This window comes from Micromesistius poutassou (genome assembly GCF_964030765.1).
Source record: "Micromesistius poutassou genome assembly, chromosome: 8".
NCBI lineage: Eukaryota > Metazoa > Chordata > Actinopteri > Gadiformes > Gadidae > Micromesistius > Micromesistius poutassou.
Genome location: NC_140278.1, coordinates 12,547,866 through 12,569,477, shown reverse-complemented (window position 1 = coordinate 12,569,477; position 21,612 = coordinate 12,547,866). Strand labels below are relative to the sequence as shown.

General features: G+C 44.0%; 1 protein-coding gene across 1 annotated transcript; it reads left to right on the top strand.

The window, feature by feature from the left end:
• Positions 1-783: 783 nt before the first annotated feature.
• nipal2 (NIPA like domain containing 2) lies at positions 784-21,567 on the top strand. The gene is made up of 11 exons (XM_084471444.1): positions 784-905; positions 5,743-5,811; positions 7,934-8,102; positions 15,969-16,028; positions 16,118-16,239; positions 19,085-19,181; positions 19,833-19,968; positions 20,226-20,314; positions 21,081-21,144; positions 21,238-21,335; positions 21,446-21,567. Exons 1-11 carry the CDS (start codon positions 822-824, stop codon positions 21,550-21,552), a joined length of 1,095 nt encoding a protein of 364 aa, XP_084327570.1. The 5' UTR covers positions 784-821; the 3' UTR covers positions 21,553-21,567.
• The last annotated feature ends 45 nt before the right edge of the window (positions 21,568-21,612 follow it).

Here is a 21,612-nt window from a genome sequence, read left to right as displayed (position 1 = left end):
GACGCTGCCCACGCAGCTACTGTGCTGGTTGGGTGCTCATGCAGGTGCACATGCTTGGGGGAGATTAGAGGAGATCCTTAATTAATGGGGTGAGGAGCGGGGAGCCCCACCTGTGTTGGCCCTGTGGAGGAGCTAGCTCCGCCGCGGCTTTGTGGGCAGCTCCTTTGTCCGACCATCTGGATGATTATGTCGGCACAGTCGGACCACAGCTTCGGTTGTATCTCGTTTGGTGCTGCTACCTTGTCTGCCCGCCAGGGGGCAAAGAAATTCGATTTATTTAAATTGAAAATGCAGAAATCATTTATTGAAAATCTTGAAAAGTACGATTTACTTGAAACCATTATATTTAAATTATGTATTAGTCTATATGCCACACTATTCTTGGTGACGTGAGCATGATTTGATTTTAAAATATTATATTCTTTATTCATTCTTACTTTTTTTTTTACCATTATTATTATATAATATATCTATATCTATATCTATATATCTATATATCTATATATCTATATATCTATATATATATATATATATAAATAAATTTGAATGGGAACTTTTAGAAGCAGGCTATTGGACCGCTTAGAGGTCAATCACGCCACTGACGCCGTCTGACCACGCCCCCACCACATCTCGTCCCGTCCCCCCCTTCCCCCCCACCTGTTCCTATTTCTTCCTCTGCGACTGTACTTTCTCGGGCTCCCATTGAAGTGATTACGGGAAGTCTCGAGGGATGACAAGTTTCAACACACTTGGACAACTATGTGAAGATATAATCAATTGTGGTTTTCAAGAATCCAGAATAAGTAGCACCACAGGGAAATATGGCAAACTTAAGTTCTGGAATAGAGTTGCTACCTAATGCATCCCCTTTTCACCATTCTGACATGCGTGAAAATCCACTCCGGGTAAGTACTATAAAATAAATAATAAGGTAGCCCAATAAAAGTTGGAACTGGTATTTGCGAAAAAAGAACTTAATTGACACGACTTTTGTGTCGCTGATGCAAAATCTGAAAGTGAACATCTTTTGCGAAGGGAAAACTAGCCATTGTGAGTCCTTAAGTGTCTCCTCAATCTTAAAGCTCTTTGGTTAATGAGCTTTTCTAAATGAGTTCGCACCAACGGGCGAACACTTTACAGCTCTGAGATCAATCGGGTTGGTCAAAACATTTTTTTCACGTGTTCACGTTGGAAACCCGATCTTTTATCTAGCTTGAAGTTTCTCAGAATTGTGTGTGTGTGTGTGTGTGTGTGTGTGTGTGTGTGTGTGTGTGTGTGTGTGTGTGTGTGTGTGTGTGTGTGTGTGTGTGTGTGTGTGTGTGTGTGTGTGTGTGTGTGTGTGTGTGTGTGTGTGTGTGTGTGTGTGTGTGCCTGCCTTGGTCTGTGCGTTGGTGTGTGTGTGCGTGGGAAGCTGATTGTGAGAGCGAGAGAAAAACAGGAAAACTGTATTTGCCATCAAAATTAAAAATCGTCTGGCGCTCTCTGTGTGAGAGCCGAGCGCGCGCGTCCTACTCGCATGCCAATAACGCACACTTTCCCCATTCTCATCTTCCCATCATCGTGTGCTCTTGTGCTCCGTCTCTGTCACGTTTATCCTATCTGTGGCGGGGCTTCGAGGGAGAGGCGTGAGGAATTGCTCATGGGAGATGAATGGCACCACTGTACCGCCTCTGAACAGCTGGACACTGCTGGTGCTGCTGAACACCCAGCATCCCCCCTCTGTCCTCTCCCACCATCCCCTGGTCACCCAGCCCTCCCTCTCGCTCTCTTTCTCTCTTTCTCTTCCACTTTCTCTATCTCTCTCTCTCTCTCTCTCTCTCTCTCTCTCTCTCTCTCTCTCTCTGTTCGTCTCTCTGTCTCTTTCTCTTTCTCTCTCTCTCTTTCTCTTCCACATTCTCTGTCTCTCTGCCTCCCTCCTTCCATCTCTCCCTTCCTTCCCTTAACCTTTCTGTCCCATTGGGTGTCTCTCTCTTTCTGGTTCTCTGGTCTTTATTCCTATTACCTCGACAGAATCAGCTTGGCCCTCCTTGTCTATCCCTGCTGCCTAGCTCCCACCACCTCTCAGTGGGCCGGGCTGAAGGGTCCGGGGAGGGGGGACAAATCTCCATTGTCAGTGGAGACAAAGAGCAGAGTGTGTCATGTCTCTCTCTCTCTCTCTCTCTCTCTCTCTCTCTCTCTCTCTCTCTCTCTCTCTCTCTCTCTCTCTCTCTAATAATTCCTTCTCCACTGGGAGGGTAGGGCAGCAGGTCAAGTATGACCTGGGATAAACCTAACCCTAACCCTAACACACACACACACCTCTCTATTTATTTAGATCTCACCCTTGCCTTGCTCATAAACAGAGAAACTGAGGCTCTCTCTCTATTTATCTTTCTCTCTCTCCTCTCTCTCTCCCCTCCCCTCTCTCGTCCTAAAGAGGAGAGCAGATATAAGACCACCCCATTGTCTTTTCAATCGTGCCTGTTCTGTCTCGATCCAGGAGGTGACACCCAGACAGGACATTTAGGTGTCTTCACTTTGTGAGGGTTTAGCCAGGCTGATGGGTTGAGTGTTCTTTCCTTCTCTCTGTCTCTGCCCATCTCTCTCTCCGTCTCTTTCTGTGTTTTTCTGTGTGTCTCTCTCTGTCTGCCTCTCTCTGTCTCTCTCTCTCTTTATCACTCTCTGTATCTCTCTCTCTCTCTCTCTCTCTCTCTCTCTCTCTCTCTCTCTCTCTCGCTCTCTCTCTCTCTCTCTCTCTCTCTCTCCCCATCTCTCCCTGTCTCCCTGTCTCCCTCTCTCTCTGTCTCTTCATCTCTCCCTGTCAATTCAAGTAAATTCAAAAGAGCTCTATTGGCATGGAAAATAAAAATTCACATTGCGAAAGCAGTTTGAAAATGAAACAAAAGAATGGTTAATGTAAAATATCGATATATCGTTTATAAAATACTATTGCAAAATGAGGTAATGGTAAGTGAGTGAGTCAAACAATTTCTCAGAAGTGGTCCACGGAATGAATCTGTCTCCATCTCACAGACATTATTGACTATACAATTGAAGCACTATATAACATGCATCTGTCTCTCTATCTTGAATCAGTGTGGGTGAAGGGCCCACTGATTGATCCAAATCATTCCTGTAGACACTTAAAGACCTATTCTTATTATGGAAAACATAATACAATAATATAGTCACCATACAGTCACATGGTTATGTAGTCACATGTTTTTGTTGTTTAATGGCAAACCAAGCCATTCTTTTCTAAGGGCGGGCGTTCCTTGGAATGCTGTGGGCGTCCGGCCTGCCTGGTAACGTGGCTGATGTTTGGCAAGCAGACAGTAGGCAGTGGTCACGCCTTTGGCCTGGGTGACTGGTCACGCCTTTGGCCTGGGTGACTTGTTTGCTCTTCCTGCCACCGGATAAGTCTCGCTCTCTCTCCCTCTCTCCCTCTCTCTTTCTTTTGCCAATCCCTGCTCCACTGGGAGTGTATCTCAGCAGTTCAAGTATGACCTGGGTTTAAGCATACTTACACACACACACACACACACACACACACACACACACACACACACACACACACACACACACACACACACACACACACACACACACACACACACACACACACACACAACATCCGTGTTATCTGCCCTCAAGGCCATTCCTGATATGAAGCAGCTAGTCCCTGTGGCAGTATCAGCAGCAGCAGCAGCATTAGCAGCAGCATCTAGCCCACTGTACCACATGGAGCTCAGCCAGCATATCGATCACAGCTCATTGTATGGAGAACCACTGGTCTAATGGATGACACAGCCTCTCTGAGCCGAGGGATGGCTGGCCTGCAACAACAGTGACTCATAGAGATCTCCCACTCTATGTGAGTGTCGCTCTCTCTCACTCACTCACTCACGCCCCCCCCCTACACACACACACACACACCAAAAAAGGTCAACTTGAAAGAAGCGGCCACAGTGTTAATAAAAATACTGGGAAAATGTGTTATCAGCACCACATCCATCATCGGATAAAAATGTGCATGCACATGGCACACGTGCGCACGCACACACACATACACACACACACACACACACACACACACACACACACACACACACACACACACACACACACACACACACACACACACACACACACACACACAAGTTCTAAACAGATGTCTATGATTTAGTATGATTCATATTGCATGTTTATTTTGGGTCTATGTCGAGTGTCGAGCTCAGGGGATGTAGGAATAAGAGAGCTTCTTTTTCGCTTAAAGATTCATAACTTTAAATTTAAATAGTTAAATATTATATGAATTCATAGCACACTAGTCTTCAAACTGGGATTTAAAAATGTATTTGTGTGAAGGATGCATTATGAATAGGTTTACACTGTGAGTAAATCTGGCTCTCATTCAAAGCAGATGAAATGCATTCCCTTGCACAGGCGTGGAAAGGAATTATTGAAGGAGTCAGCTATATTTCATGTCGTTCTAATGTAGGCCAGGGGTTGCTCATATACTATCAGGCATCTCTAATCAGATGATAAACGTTTCTTCATTGGAAGGACATCTAATTGAAGTGTGAGCCACCTCTTGACTTTAATTGCCCTTACTGAATGCATGAATAATTTTTCTGCTGAATATGTCCTGCCAAGAAATACGTCTTCCATGTGTGTATTCCTAAAGACTGTTATAGTAAAACTATTGATTGTTCATGTTTAAATTGATTATTTCCTGTGGCTCCAGTGCTATCATGGTGCTATCAGTAAGACGCAGGTCAGAAGATAGAACTGGCAAATATGTATTTTTGCTCAATTATTTAAGGACATAAACACCTAGTCTGAATCCTCATATTCTTTTTTGTATTCATCCCTCTATCTCTTTCTCGATTTTTCTAAAAGCTCTAGTGGGACCAAATATGAGGGGGTATCGTCTCTGTCTTTGACGGTTTCTTCATAGCTTTATTTATTTATGGTTCACTCTTGCCCCACATCTCTTTGCCCTTCTTCCTTTCACAGATGCACTCCAACTGCTGCATCCATCATCATGTTTACCTCCTGCAACTCAATTGTGGCACTGAGCAATAATTCGACCCAAATTGAGGAGGATAAATGGTCTTGAATTACCTTGAAATGCTTAGAAAGGATACCATGCTTTTTACATTTTTTATTTATTTTTTTACTTTGAAAGATATAGTGTTGCCCCTGCAAAATGATGTGCAGTGTTAATAGGACTGCCCTTCCTTTCTCCCAGCAAGCCATCCTGAGTAGGGAGAAGACAATGCTTGTGTGCTACCTCTAAAGCCATCTAATCTATTTCTATTTCTTTCCTGACTCGTTTGGTCAGACTATTGTGTCTTGATGGTGCATTGGGCTGCATCAGAATTCTGCTCCATGTGTCGTAAATCATCATGGAACTAGATGGAAGACAGATGTGTTTCTTGTGTTTTTTGGATGTGTTTTTTGGATGTGTGGAAGAATAATTAGTTAAAGAGAGAAATGTACTATTCTGCTCAATTGTATTAGCTTTCTGAATAAATATAATTTTTAATGCGTTTCAGTTTGAGGATGATCAGAAGACAAAAAAATAGGATATTCACAATGCGTCAATGGCTGCAATCCCTAGAAAGATAGAGATCCCACAAGCACACACTTAAACAATAAGTACATGCCTGACACACAAAATGTTTTGGGGCAGCAATGTGGTGTTTTGTGACTGTAGAGTGCCTTGTCTGATGGTTTTCCTTGTTTGTTTCCCCAAAGACTTATCTCGTGGGAATCATCATCTCCATATGTGGGAACGTGCTCATCAGCATCTCACTCAACATTCAGGTAGGAAACAGTGAGTGCAATGTCAGCTCCACAGCAGTCACAACAGAAACACCATTACAAGGGGAGCTGTGGGAGTGTGTACTTTGTGTTGCTTGTTTTGGCCATGTTTTACGTTTGCCTAAAAATGTCATTATTAATTTATTATATTCATAAGATAGACAACATATTTTCCTTGGATTCATTTGATCGTTATCCCAGATGTTTTAGTCGTTATAAATCTGATGTTGAGCTGATCGACGGACATAATGTCTGTCTCTATATGAACATAAACTCTACAGACGTCAATCCTAACTGTAGCCATGTGTTTAATCAACAAAGTGTTCCTTAAAATATCTAAATAATATAGATTACACTGGGGATTATGTCCCATCAGAAACACAATCGCATGAAAAGGACTCGCTTTTGTCCCGCTATTTTGACAGCCTCTACAGGAACACGTAGACATGAACAATTACATATACATAACAAGAAACACATCTCCTAAGCATTTCCAACTTAACCTCAGATCACAAGTTCTTGCAGGCTGTGATAAAGGGCTATATAAATATTGTGTGTAACACCATTGTTCACTCAATACATAATTTCCCAGATTTGTTGTGATATCTTTATAGGCTGCCCTGTGCTTCATATGAAGAGACATGGCTGGCCCTACCGCAGAGGACAGATACACTAGTCTTCTGAACCACCTTCCAATGTGGAATCGGATATCTGAATGTATCAACGTACTCAGGCCAAGTGTCCTCATGAATAATGCACACTAACAAAACAGTCAAACTCCTGTTTAGTGGCATTGTAAAAGGAAATGAAATAAAATACAAAACAAAAAAACGATAAAAGGTTTATTTATATTCATCACCTTTCACCTTTTCCTTTCAGCACTATTGCACTACTTGCACTATTTACACAATTGCACACATCATTTGAGTGTTTAAAATATTAACATGGAAGTTCTTGCTGCATGTGCTTTTTGAGGGCCATGTGGGCCATCAGCTATAATGACTATTTTATGGAAGTGATAGTTTGTGATTGGCTAATGCTAGGTTATATACAAGTACCATAAAAGCTATAAATAAGTCATATAATCCAAATAAGGCCACTGGATTAAATATGATCATATTTAAGATGCCAGTACATATTCCCCTGTAGATGTGTACTAAATGTGGTGTCGATTGGTTGCATAGGGTTTGAAATACATGGTTTTCTAGGGCAGATTACATTTTCAAACTAAAACCTCTTTTAGATTATTTCACCAGTCTGCATGAAACTTGGTAATTAGCATCAACCTGTTTGTAGATACATCAAATTAACAAGTTGCTGAGGTTACCAATAGCGACAGCTCTATATGACTAACAAGTTTCCCATATCTTGCATAACACATCCAGGGCAAAGACCACCTCATGGGAAAGTGACAGGCAGGAAGCTAAGAAGAACAAAATTAAAATACAAATGCTATAGGGTTACCTTTAGTCAACCCCTCATAATAATGCATCATGTCATATGCATTTATGGAAGTTAAAATCATCTGGTAGGTGTTCCAAATGGCTGGCTCCCACTTACTGTAACTCAAAAGACAGGATCACCTAATTGCATACCCCTAAATGATCACTGACAGGTGAATTGGTCTGCAAATTAAAATGGAACTAAATTAAACACGTAGAGTTAATACCACAGTACTCACAAGAACTACCTCCACTGAACCAACAACCTTTTCTTTCTTTGTGGCTGTGCTCAACCTGGCTAATTGCCTGACACTGAGACAAAGCTCCCTCCCTCCATCCTTCCCCTCTCTCTTCTCCTCTCTTCTCCCTCCCTCCATCCTTCCCCTCTCTCTTCTACTCTCCTCTCTTCTCTTCTCTGTCTTCTCCTCTCTTCTCTCTCTTCTCTTCTCCTATCCTATATTCTCTTCTCTCCCTCCTTTTCTCTCTCCGCTATCTTCTCTTCTCCTCTCATTTCCTCTCCTCTCTCTTCTCCTCTCCTCTCTTCTCTACCCTCCCCTCCTCTTCACTTCTCTCCCTCCTCTTCCCTCCTCTTCTCTTCTCCTCTCTCTCATTCTCCCTTTTCTCTCCTCTTCTCCTCTCCTCTCATTCTCCTCTCTCCTCTCCTCTCTTCTCCTCGTGTGCAGAAATACACCCATGTGCGGCAGGCGCAGCGAGGCCTGAAGCCCTACTACACCTCCCGGCTGTGGTGGTGCGGCGTGCTGCTCATGGGAGTCGGGGAGCTGGGGAACTTTGCTGCCTACGGCTTCGCCCCAGCGTCTCTCATCGCCCCCCTGGGCTGCGTGGCAGTCATAGGTGGGTGCTCCTCCACGCGTCCTCAGGGTGGTGGCGGCGGTGGTGATGGGGGGGGTTTGGGGGGGAGGTTTGTTGTTCTCTGTCATGTGCATGGACCACTCCATGTCGACCGGAATTAGACTTGTAAAGTCATCGTCTTTAAAATTATTTGAAACACTCAAAACAAATCCTGCAGTCGGATACCCCGTTGACGAAGAAGATCCTCACCCCATATGACCTGATCCTCAGCTACTGCTGTTATGCTTATGAGCCAATCAAGACGGAGCCTGTGTGTGTGTGTGTGTGTGTGTGTGTGTGTGTGTGTGTGTGTGTGTGTGTGTGTGTGTGTGTGTGTGTGTGTGTGTGTGTGTGTGTGTGTGTGTGTGTGTGTGTGTGTGTGTGTGTGTGTGTGTGTGTGTGGCGGGTGCGTCTGGCAGCTGTTGAGTGCAAACACGGCGTGGAGAGGACAGGTTAAACATTGAACAGGCTCCAGCCCCGCCCCCCCTGGCCGGCAGCGGAAGCGGCGAGTGGTGACTCACGCTTATTAATGGCCGCTATTAAGGGTGACAGCGCTCAAATGTTCCTATAGCGGTGGCAGCCCGGCGGGTGAATGCTGTGAATAAAAACTGTGAATGAAGCCACGGGTCTGGTTAAGGAGGTTGAAGTGGCCAGGGGATGGGCACTTTCCCCTGCTTCAGAAATGACATAAGTGAAATTTATAAAATCTGAATTTCATGGAGACTTGGCACACTTCTGTGTAGTAGAAATAGACATGGGCCAAGTCTATATAATAGCTGCCCATTAAAAATAAAGCAATGGATTAATGACGGTGCGGCCGTCTGTATAAAGGCTTGTTGCTGGTATCATTCAGCCAGTAATGGTTTGCGTTGAGGTGCCCTTGGAAGATGGACGTGTGCCTGCTCGGTGTGGTTAAAAGAATCATCGTCTGGGTGGATTAATGATTCTGAAGGTCGGAGACGCTGCTGAATGGAGGCAGACTCCAGAAAGATGTCTGCAGCCATAACGTCATTCATCCTCAGTTGTAACAAGTGGAGCCGGAGTAGCTGTGTTTGTTCGTGTGTGTGTGTGTGTGTGTGTGTGTGTGTGTGTGTGTGTGTGTGTGTGTGTGTGTGTGTGTGTGTGTGTGTGTGTGTGTGTGTGTGTGTGTGTGTGTGTGTGTGTGTGTGTGTGTGTGTGTGTGTGTGTGTGAAAGGTCGCCATCTGTCACTGCTGTTACTCCACCTTTGTAGACGGAGTGAGCGTCATCAGCATCAACGATACAGACAGGCACACACACACACGCACACACACAGTCGAGCGTAGGCACACACACACACACACTCACACACACAACCAATGCGTGTATGCATGTGTACATCACATACACTCTCAATCACTCACTCACACATGCACACATACACAATCACATGCATGCAAACATTCATAAACATAAATACACACACACACACACACACACACACACACACACACACACACAGCCTCCTGTGGTTTGGAGGTGCTCAGATCCTAGGACTCTGAGATTTACACTAATAAGGTTAGACAGCGCACTGCTACAGGGAGCGAGGGAGGAAGGAAGGGAGGGAGAGGGGAAAAGAAAGCGGAATCCTGAATTCCCAGACAGGTGACAGAGCAGGAGAAGACAAGAGGGTGAAGATACCGACAAGGAAGAGTAGAATATTACACCAAGAAGCAGAGAGCTGACAATTACAAACGTCTCCATCCCAGCCGACCATGGAGGCTTACAGATTCTCTCTCTTTCTTCGTTCTTCGCCGTGAGATGGTGAAGAGTTTCCGTGGGGATGGCAAATAAACAGGAAACGTGTAAACATTTGTTTCCACATCTCTCTTGTAACCCCGGGACACTGTGAAGGTTGAGCAGCAGAATTTCCATTTCACTGTTTCCATGTCAGGTGTTTCACAGACAGGAGAGCTGGGATCTCTTGAAGGAGACCTTTGACAATGCCCATGTGCTCGGTGCTGCTAGACACGCCCGGGAGATAAAGAGTGACTGTCTGTCATGTGCAGCTTTCAAAAGGAGGACTGTTGCATTGATGCTGCTCTTTGTAACTAATGAAGAGAGAGCATGGAGGGATATATGCATTATGTACCACAGAGCCAAGGCTTGCTGCAATCACCTGACAGACAGAAGTTTATTTATTTGCAACCCGTTGTGAAAACAGGGGGTAAACATGAAGAAGAAAAGCTCTTGATGAGGCTTGTTTCCCCCAGGAGATTGTTTCCCTTCTACTGCACACCTGGGAGGACAGCACTGTGGGATCTGGGTGGAGCTCTGTGATGTGGATGTAGACACACACACACACACACACACACACACACACACACACACACACACACACACACACACACACACAAACATACACATGCAGTCTTCATGCACATGCACACACACGCACACACACATACACATGCACACACACGCACACACACATATACATATGCACATAGACACACACCCACTCATCATACACATGCATACACACACATACACACTTATGCACTAATAACACATCCATACAGCAACATATGCACACATGCACACACTTCTCCTACACATGCACACACACACACACACACACACACACACATGCACTCATCATACACATGTCACACACCAACGCACACACACACACAGAATCCGACAGGGGGAGGGGTGTTGACAGCACTTTGGGTGCCCCAGTGGTTCCTAATATTGGAAACCGCAGCGACGTGTCCCGCTCCGTGCGGGGTTACCATGGTTACCTGTCAGAAGATCACACCGGTCCCAGAGTGGCGGAGAGAAAGAGCCCCTAAATGTGAACGCGAACATCTTCGCCAGATTAAAGACCCAGAATCCTCCTTGATCCGGTCCTTCAGTCAACTGATTCCTTTCGACCTTGTGGCACGCATTAGTGCATGTGTGTGTGAGTGAGACCCCCCTCGTCTTCCAGCTTTTAACTGAGGCCGCGGGGTCCTGATGGCGTTTCGTCCTCGTAACCCCCACCCTGTTTCCTGCGCCACCTTTGAGGGCTTTCATTGCGATATATTGATGCCGCTGACATAGCGCCGACTCATTTGATCCAGTAAGCTGAATTATAAATAGATAACATGCCAGAAACAAGCATTTAATTGGGTGCAGTTTTACTGTACACACGCAGTTCCCTCTATGTACTGTATATGGTATTTTGATATGTTGTTTTGATGGGAGCATGTGTGTTCGCCGTGGACTAGGCTTCTCTGCACTGAATATCCTCGGAGGTACTGGAAGGTAATCTCCTCCTGACTGGTGGAGCAGCAGCCTGTGGACCATGCCCTCTAACTATCTGCTTCTCTGTCTGCTGATTGGTCCCATTCAATCAGCCTCAACCTGCCCACACTCTGCCTTAGCGCTGTCAGTCTCCTTATTTTCTTCTCACTCCCCCCTGTCTGCCTCCCAGAGTGTCTGTCTTCTTTTCTCCCGGTTGCTTTCACTCACCTGTGTTTTTTCCCATCCTAGTTTCCGCCAGTGTTTACCGCTTCATTGGCCCTCCGTTCTCCACTCGCCTGTCTGGCCGGCTCTCCCTATCAGACCGCTTGTCAAGCCTGTTTTTTTTCCACATCTCCTCCCCTTTACCAGCGGCTGCCTGGCTGCGTGATCCGTCGCGGGTCATTTCAGTTAAAATCAGGGTGGTTTATTCTCTGAGATCCCTTGTGCTTCCCTGAGCGTTGAGAAGCGTGAGGGAAAGCTGATTGCTTTTCAGCTTAGCGATTTCATGACAATCATATTGATGAATGGCTTCATAAAATGCGGTGTAGAGTTGCATGTTTATTTCAAACTCCCCAGTCACTTGCTGATGTCATGATGCCGTTTGGAAATCTTAATAAGCCCTATTTATCTTCTGTCTTTTGACAGGATTGCGCCCGGCTGTATGGTATATGTAGACGCCTTCACTGGCAACTTTTTTTATAATCGTAAAGCTATAGAACAAGAATTTACTGTTTTCATTTGGAGGTTCGTATTTTAATATGTAGTGTGTGTGTGTGTGTATGTGTGTGTAGGAGGGAGTTTACAGGGAGGAGCGATATAGCAACATAAAATATAAAAATAGTATCCAATCCTGCAACATAATTGCTGTCGTTTGTATTGTTTTGTGCCAGTATTCATTCAGCGCTGTCTTCGCCTCATGCAACCGAAACACATTTAGTGATTGTGTTTCTTAAAATACTTTGATTGCTTATTCATTATTACACCCAGGACGTTTTTCTAACACCCTGGGTGGGGGCCGGAGAGCTGGTCCCAGAGCTGGGGCCGGAAACCATTAACTGAAAGGGCTGGAGTTACTCTGTTTTGTTATGGAGCTATTCCACCCAGAAGGGATTTTAAGAAGTGTATTTCTGCAGTGGCCAGTCTAAACAGTGTTTATTGGAAACATTTCTATTCACTTTTGACACAGTATTACTTAGTTACTTCCCACCAGGAAAGATCTACTAGTGCTGGCCAGGTTTGTGTTCGTGATTAGCCACCTCAGCGTTACACATCCCCACCTCCAGCAACATGATTGGTTCGAAACCAGTGTGCGAAATACGTGGGGGTCCGGGGGGGCTGGACCCCCCGATTAACCCATGAGACCCCCTGAAAGCCTCAAAAGCAAAATTTGAAGGGGGTCTCAAATTTCGTCAAAAAAAAAATATATATATATATTTTAATGTCACTAATGGTCATTTAAATGTGTTTAAGCTCACCATGTCCAGTATTCAGAATTTTAAACATTTATTCACAAATATGTTCTATTTTTTGCCAAGCGGAGCCAGCCAGTCCTGTGCGCGTATGCAAATTAGCCATGTGCGCCAAACAGAAGAAGGGCCCTATCTTGCGCCTGGTGCAATTGACTTTCTACACCGACGCATGTGTCGTTGCTAGTTTGCACCCGGCGCAAAGCTGATTTTCCCCTGCAGCAACCAGGCACCACTACACTTGCGCCTGGAGAGGCGTGTCGGCGAAAAGCAGGGGCGTGTTCCGGCGCAAATGATACTTGGTGCTATTTTAGTGATCTAAAAAATGCGCCAATGCAATTGCACCACTGACCGAAAAATACCTGGTCTATAGCGGATAGTGCAGTTGTTGTTGCTATTTTGACGTGCCATGGCAGGTCGGAACTACAACATAGCCTACGCTTACACACACGTAGGCTATACACACAGGCATGCAAACTAGTCACCTTTCGGCGAAATTCGCCGAAAAAAATTGGCCACTTGTGTGATTCGTGGAGATCCATTGAGAAAACATTGGGGGTGGGGGTGGGGGTGGGGGGGGGTCTACAGTCTGACGAAAACGAGACGATAACTAAATAAAAATCAATTTAGGATGACAAAAACTACGACAAAATATTTTGACACTTTCGTTAACGAATAAAAACGAGACGAAAATGTAAGCGGGACGATTTGGGAAGCGATCCAATCAGAACTAAGCTCTTTATGTGGGGGAGTACTGATCGTCCCGCCCGGCAGGTCAACTAGCAGGCGCTTGCTGCGTCGCAAGCAAGTGTCCCTTGTCATTGGAGGACGAGTCATCCCGAAATTACAAAAAAAAAAAACACACAAAGATAAGCATACTTAAACAGTTTTTTTCTTTCAAGCTAATGTTATGTGTGTTTTTGCTAAAATTGGAATACAATACAAGCTGAAAGAAACCACCGCCGTCCTGTAACGGTACCGGAGCTCTGTGCTGTCGACACCACAGTGGGGCACAGAAACACAGGATTCACTGTGGTTTTGTGACATGAGAAACACTAAAAATGAATACTAATGTTTTATAAAGAAAGCTATCTTAGTGGGAAAGCCACGCAACATATAGCCACGGTTACATACAGTAATGTTCTTATGACGGGAGAAAGGAGCAGAAAATAGTATAGATATAATAGTAATAATAATAATAGTATAGATAGTATATAGTATAGAGACAACTTGGAGCTGTGTGTGCACGTATGTTTGAGTGAGAGACGGGAGTAGATGAGAGACAGAAAAATCGGACCCCCCTCCATTCTACCTCACAGGTACAGAAGGCCTCCGACAAGGATGGGCCACTGAGTGCAAATAAAGCTAGTGCATCCCAGAACAACAACAGACCAAGGAGGACGCCAGAGCAAAATGCATTGTACACACAGGATTAGCAGTCCCAATGATTGAAGATGAGGACTTTGTTTTAGTGATTGATACAGTTGATAGGAGGCTGACTGTTCCCCAGAAAACTAATAAGCATCTGATTGACAAACATTATGAATCATCATTGGTGTTTTTGCAATTTTTTATTTTTCTGCAAAGAAAAAGCAAGGCAAAAAAAAAAAAAGCATATTTCTTTTTTATATGAGACTTGGTTATAAGATAAATAAAGTTGTTTCATATCACAACAGTTTAGTCTGTGTATGTATATTTCACGTTTATTTCATTAATTTAAAAAACCTTTTATTTATTTATATATTTAAGTTATTGCTGTTATACTGTATATCAGCACTATGGAATGTCTCGTTGTCCAATCAAATTGCTCGGTTGGGACCGGTCGGAACTAACTGTTGTATAAATATATATATAATTATATTAGAGTATAACCCTGGACCCCCCTAGTGGGTCTGTGTTTTCCTCGGCTCACGCATCATTCTCACCTTTTTCACCCCAAACCAGTTTGCAGGCCTGACAGCGCACAAACATGCAAACTATTAACCTGATTTAAATATTATGATGTCAAAGATTATTCATACGTGTGAAACTGCATAGAAATAGCGTGTGGATTGTGGAAACATTTTTTTTCCATAGGGCTGCATGAATGAACATGAATGAAGTATAGTAGGCTATGCCATGCGTTAAAATAATAACAATAAGAAAAATACATTCGAGCAAAGTATATTCCAGGCTTCCAAAACAAAATCTAGTTTTAGGGTAAATGATTGGTTAAATGATTTGGGAAAGAACAGCTGATACAGCGGTAAGTTGTACTTTTAAATCAATGCATCTGCAAACACCGTACAGCAATGTTCTTGACCCAGACATCGTGTATAATACCATTACTTTTAGGATTGATGAGTATTTGATCGTGAGAAAACATAGTTTTACCGCGAGTGAGTGTTTAAAAGAATGAATGAATGCGGGTGGCTTGGTGCGCGCGTGTGTGTGCGCGCACACACACGCGTTAGACAGATAAACACGTGTTTATCTGTCTAAACACACGCAAATTAAACACGTAACGCATAATGCAGTCCATGGCAATGTATATTAACAGGGGGACACATGCATATTATGAACACAAGTCGACAACGATAATGTATACAATACTGGTAACAAACGATGTTTGTTAATGTATTGTCGCATATAATTAAATAGACCCACAGTTGCGGCCATCGAGGACCGCGTCCGCATATGTTTAAAGTTGTCTTTGCCGCAATTTACATGACGAATCAGTGTTTCTGAAGTTGGAGAAGAAAACGCTATTCCATGTGTTAATTATGCCTATTATTTGGCCATAAACTGAGCCATTTGAAGTTTGAAATTCATGTGGTCATGCATCTGTCTCAGCGGAGACTTGCAAACGCGCTGTCAAAAATCAACTCGTGAAGTCAAAATGCGCTGGCTCTTAAAGGGGATGGGAGATGCCACTCTCATTGGTTTATTGCATGTTACGCCCAAAACACACCTACGGGTTTCAGCCCAATCCAATTTAGATCGATATTGCGCAACAATCGGGAGATGGGGACCCCCCCGAATATTGAAGGGTATTTCGCACACTGTTCGAAACAAATATGACATGAAAGAAAGTGAACCGCCCCTTTCACCCAGATTGTAGCTGGTCTAATATCTGACTTTCGATTGTTAACCTAAAGTCTGATTCTCCTCCTCTAGCCAGCGCCATCATATCGGTGGCATTCCTTAAGGAGACTCTGCGAGCCACAGACATTGTCGGTAAGCAGAATGAGATGGTTCTAAAACCCTTTGGAATGTGTTCATCAGTAGAGGTGGTCTGAAACGTGTCTCTGGTGTCTCTCTGCTAGGTGGCGTCCTGGCAATAACAGGAACCTATGTCCTGGTGACCTTTGCCCCCCATAATTCAACGCACATCACTGCCCTGCTTGTCCAGTACTATGCGATGAGCTTGACCTTTGTCATATACCTGGTATGTATCCCATTCCACCAACACCCACCAACTTCCAGCTTAGCTGGAAGTATGTTTTGTTTTGGGTTATCTTTAATGCTATTTGGACAACCAATGAATGATGATATATATGGAGGAACAATTAGCAACAGAGAATCTGCCTGTTTTTAAATGGTTGAATTGACACAACATCAACTCCTGCTCAGCATCAAATAGTCCATACATTAACAACCAAATAATGTTCAATAACATAGGGCTTACAATAGCATTTTTAACACACTTTTTTGTCCTATGGTCCTGCAAGCTACTACTGTTTTCAAAATGGGGTTCAGACCTGGAGTACGATCGATACTAATTGAGTAACCTTTCAGTGCACATAGCGAACCTAATCTTGCTACAAACACACAAGTACCCTTTGATATGCTTCAGTTAATTGCCTTCTTAGAAATGGCGCTACAGAAATCAGAAATCACACCCTTGTTAAAATTTGTCACACTTAGTTGAATAATTAAAACCACCAGAGGAGAAATGTACGAGTTCAGTTCATCATCTTTCTTCATCAATTCATTCATTTTCACTTGTCTTGTGGTTGAGACTATAGCAAGCATATTTCACCACTGTGAAATTATTCACCAGGATATTTCCCCACTGTGAAATATGGAGTCAAGAATGGCTGTTAGCACAATCTGTTCAGACTTGGTTGAATGTTCATTTTCAGCTGTCCTGTGTGCCAGTATTTCCAGTGTGCCCATAAAGTTCTGTCAACAGCGGATAATTGGAAAAATAGATTTTTGTCACCTCTTGAATTTCTTTCCACCAAAGTGAATCCATTGGACCCTCGAAGGCCAGTTATATTCCTCCAGCCTTTTCCATCTCAGCCAAGGTGCCCTCCAGGGTCAGTCCTTTGCAGAACGAGTGTGCAATGACCAACTCCCTTTAACTACAATGTATATAATGTATACAATATATACATGTATGTGTATATATATATATATATATATATATATATATATATATATAAGCAATAGATCACGACAGGCTGTGGTATAATGAGAACATTTCACTGACTGAAGTTATCTATTGCTTTTATAAAACGGTTACGTAAGTATGGCGAAATGAAAGTCATAGACACCCTCAACTTTGAAAAAGCAAGAAATTTTAACAAATACAAAAAAGTAGTCCCTCCTGGCTGCCTGCATGGCGGTTGCTATGCAACACACTGTAGCGTCCTTCAGAGAGAAGGCTAGGCTAGAGACAGTAGCTTGGTTCGCCGGCAATTTAGCCTACTATCGAGTTCACTCACCGTGTGCCTATTGCTTTACAACATTTCCACCCTCTCCAGCAATCAACATATTTTTAGGCTTCAGTGAACTATGCTATTGCTTTTATATATAAATAAACAACAGTTCAAGTTAGGCGCAGAGTGATACTGAACTCTGTAAACTGAATGGGCGTCATAGCTGTGTGTATACGCTCAATCTACAACAGTTGGGAACCAATCAGATCGCTTGATTTAAACCACCCGTTTTATAAATATCTATACAATGTAGTTTGGTTTGAACGTGTGAAGGTGACAGCTAAAAGCTCATCCAGGGCCACAGAGGTTTTTGGTCTCCTGTGTTTGGCTTTCAATCATTACTCTGGACACGCACCGGTTCCCCACACACATGCACACGCACACATGCACATGCACATGCACATGCACACACACACACACACGCTCACTTGTTGATTGACTACATATAAGCCCATAGCGGAAAGATATAACTGGATGGAGAGATGGAAAGATAAGAGAGATGGATGGAGAGGTAGAGTGATGGATGGGAGCTGGATGGACAGATGCAGTAGATGGATGGATGGAGAGCGAGGTGGTGATAAATGGAAGGCGAGGTGGAAGGATGGATGGGACAGATGGATGGATGGGTGCGTGCTTCACATCTATTGTCTAGTGAAGCCTGTGGTTAAACTGATTGATTGGATGTTTTCTCCCAGCCCAGGGAATGCAGTGTGAATACTCATCAGGTGGCATTCAACCGTGGGAGATATGCCATTAATTAATTATGTAATCATGTAAATGAAAAAAAAACAGAGGGAGGAAATTAAATATCCTTTGAGTGCTTTCGTTCTAAATCTTCTCATCGATTGTCTGGAACTACCAATTGTATATGGACCACGTTGTTCCCCTCAGCAACTATTATCCAAACCATGGCTACCAGATGAGGAACTCTCAAGGATTTAATTATATTGAATGAGCAAATCAAATATACATATTGTCCTTCAACCCCCAACAGCGAGAACATGATTTAAGGGAGAGTATATTTAACACGGACTAGCACACTCCATCCAGCCCGAGCTGTGCTGTGCTAGGAAGAGTGCAGGAGCTTCTTCAGCAAGCCGGTGCTATAGTACTCGCAAAGACAGCCCTGGGCTTTTCCCATTAGAGGCCGGCCATTCATTTCATTTCTGCGCCACAGACATTTGTTTCAATTAAAGCTCTGGGCTCTCTGTCTGCCCACTGTGTCTGAGGCTGAGGGGATGGAAGTCACGACTCCCTGCCCGCGGTTCCACCGATTGGTCGAATGTTTAGCAGCTGTTGGACGGGTTATTGTGTGTGTGTGTGTGTGTGTGTGTAATATAAGTTCCTGCCCTGGTACTGTGGATGGAAAAGAAGCAAGCTGCTATCATCTGGTACAATGCATCTCCTCCTCTTAAGACCAATGCCTTTGTGTACATTGTCCCTGACTAATCGACAAACACACATCAACATACAGAGCATTTCTCCATGGAGTGTTCGCATGAGCGACCTTTCCAGGTCCATCTTTGGAAGGTTATATTGTGAACCGTTATTTCTCCCATCCCATTCCAGTTTGTGGAGGTTCTCCTCTTCTGCGTGCTGCTCTACCTGTACAAGATGCGGAGGATGAAGCATGTGGTGGTGGTGCTGCTGATGGTGGCCCTGCTCGGTACGCTACTAGTGCACGCGCACCGCTGTGTGACGGATCTCACCGTAGTAGTAGGCCGCCCAGGGATTCACTGTTGCCTGGCTACCAAAAACAAGCCCATCATGATTCCATTATCCGGCTCCAAAACCATAACCAAGAGGTCTGGCGCCGGTGCAGACAGAACGCTACATTTAGGGGGGGGGGCCCTGTGTTAGTATTTGTGGTGCCGCAGTAGTAGTAACCGTGGTATCCATGATACATCAATTTGGATAAATTTGTTGTTGAGCATTCGCTGGCCGGGCATGTGTGCCAGATGTAATCACGGGAGAGACAGACTTTCCGAAAGCCCTGTTATAGAAAGTGCATGTGTTGGATATTTCATTTAAACCACCATATAGCTGCCCCTGCGCCTCCCTGCTCTAGGAAATATAGCAGTTAATCAATGCGAGTGCTATGATATTACTGATAACATGCTATATTGACAGTGGATGGACAAATTACATTCCACTTTCATCGCCACATGTTACAATTATTCTTTAATGGGGTGTAGTTGTATTAAAGTGTTAAATGTTTTGACACAATTAATAATAATACACAATCAAAGTGCATGGTGGCTTTCAGGAGATAAAAAACACTGCTTGGTACTAAGTGTTGTGGGCTGTGTGCTGGCAGCGTCGATGACGGTGATCTCGGTCAAAGCCGTGTCCGGGATGATCACAGAGTCCATCAAGGGCAACCTGCAGCTGCTGTACCCCATCTTCTACGTGATGCTGGTCGTCATGGTCGTCTCCTGTGCCTTCCAGATCAAGTTAGTCTTTCTCTCTCCGTTTATTAACCTCTCTCACCCCCCTTTGTCCCTCTGAGGCAGCTGAAATCCCAAAAGAATCCCCAGACACCGCAACCGATTTCTTTTCTTTTTTTCCAGTATTCTGAAATAACTAACTTAAAATGGATGGACATTAAAATGTCCCAGCATACTATGACCCGTTCTGCTTCTACGACCAAAGTCAGTATCTTAGCACTTTTTCTGTCGCTAATAAAATAAACACCCACTTTTTTTCACAGATTTCTCAATCAGGCAATGAAAATGTTTGATGCCACAGAAGTTGTCCCCATCAACTTTGTTTTTTTCACTGCAAGCGCCATTGTTGCAGGTAGGTACACTCCAAAGCTGTCAATGTTTATATCAGGGTATCCTTCAACCATATAATTTTCTATCTAGTTTGACATATCTGATTGCAAATACGGTGTAGGAAAAGTATCGCCTCAGCTTCTATGGTTCCACGGGTAAGACAAGAGAAAGAAAGGAAGCGACAGCTCAAAGACAGCAATTTTGATTTCCTGAAACTTGAATCTTAAACACCCTGCAGGGCCCATCCTTATTGATGCATAGAATAACTGGCAGACGAATTGTCAGTGCAACACGCAGTGAAATTGTGAGAGTAGCGGTAGCGCTAACAGCCTGTGGTGTTACAAAGTGGTTACACTGTGCCAGACTCATCACAAGGTCCAATCGCCACCAAAATAATTGAACGAATGTACAAACTGGAAAACAACGGAGAATAGACACTGGGGCAACATATGAGAAAGTTGTAATGTTGGCGCTGAGGGCAGAATGCATCAACTCTGATGCGTTATGGGAAAATACGTTAGCAGATGCAATCACTTTAGTGCCACTGAAATCAGTGCCATTGACGCCAAATGGGTGGGTTGAATCTCGGCTCACTTTCAGTTGGATAAGAGACTATTCAAGTCTGCCATTTTGTGTCTACTAATGTTTTTTATATCGTCCCTGCTTGTGTCCTACTAATAAATACTGTTGGAACAAATTATATAGAGTCCTCTTTCATAACACGTAATGCAATTTAAAAGAGTGCTTCACTGAAATGTGGAAATGTTTTTTCATTTTGTGTATTCCAGGAATAGTGTTTTACCAGGAGTTTGACGGCCTGGCTCCACTGGACATCTGCATGTTTCTCTTGGGGTAAATATTGAATCAGTGTCACACCCAGTTCCATTACGCTACAGACACGCAGGCTATCGATTCAACCCATGACATCCTTTTATTTTCCTGCAGCTGTCTCTTGTCTTTCTTCGGCGTGTTCCTGATAGCCAGAAACAGAACACAAATAAAACCGCAAGATCGCACTTTTATCACAATGGATAAAGTCCCTGGTAAGCATGTTGGTGCGATCCATTTGGTCACTGGTCGAGCTAGGCGCTTGCAGTCTGTCTCTTGCTCCCCTCAGCTGCGCTAATGAGGCCTGCTCTCTCTGTCTGGACAGGAAGGAGGTACACAGAGTCTGTCCAGCCCGAGGCCAGCACTTCAACATATGGATCCCTGGCAGGCAGCTTTATGTGCAGCAGGGCTGGCCAATCAGACGACAGCTAGAACCATCTGTTGGACCTTCTTGAGTTGCTGTGCTGCCCTCCCTGGATTTGCTGAAGGCAG

What these genes read in the sequence shown, in the direction of transcription:
- nipal2 (XM_084471444.1), top strand. Translation starts at nt 822, where the DNA reads ATGGCAAACTTAAGTTCTGGAATAGAGTTGCTACCTAATGCATCCCCT. An exon ending in GCATCTCACTCAACATTCAG is followed by an intron (nt 5,812 to 7,933) that starts GTAGGAAACAGT and finishes CCTCGTGTGCAG; the next exon opens with AAATACACCCATGTGCGGCA. An exon ending in GCGAGCCACAGACATTGTCG is followed by an intron (nt 16,029 to 16,117) that starts GTAAGCAGAATG and finishes TCTCTCTGCTAG; the next exon opens with GTGGCGTCCTGGCAATAACA.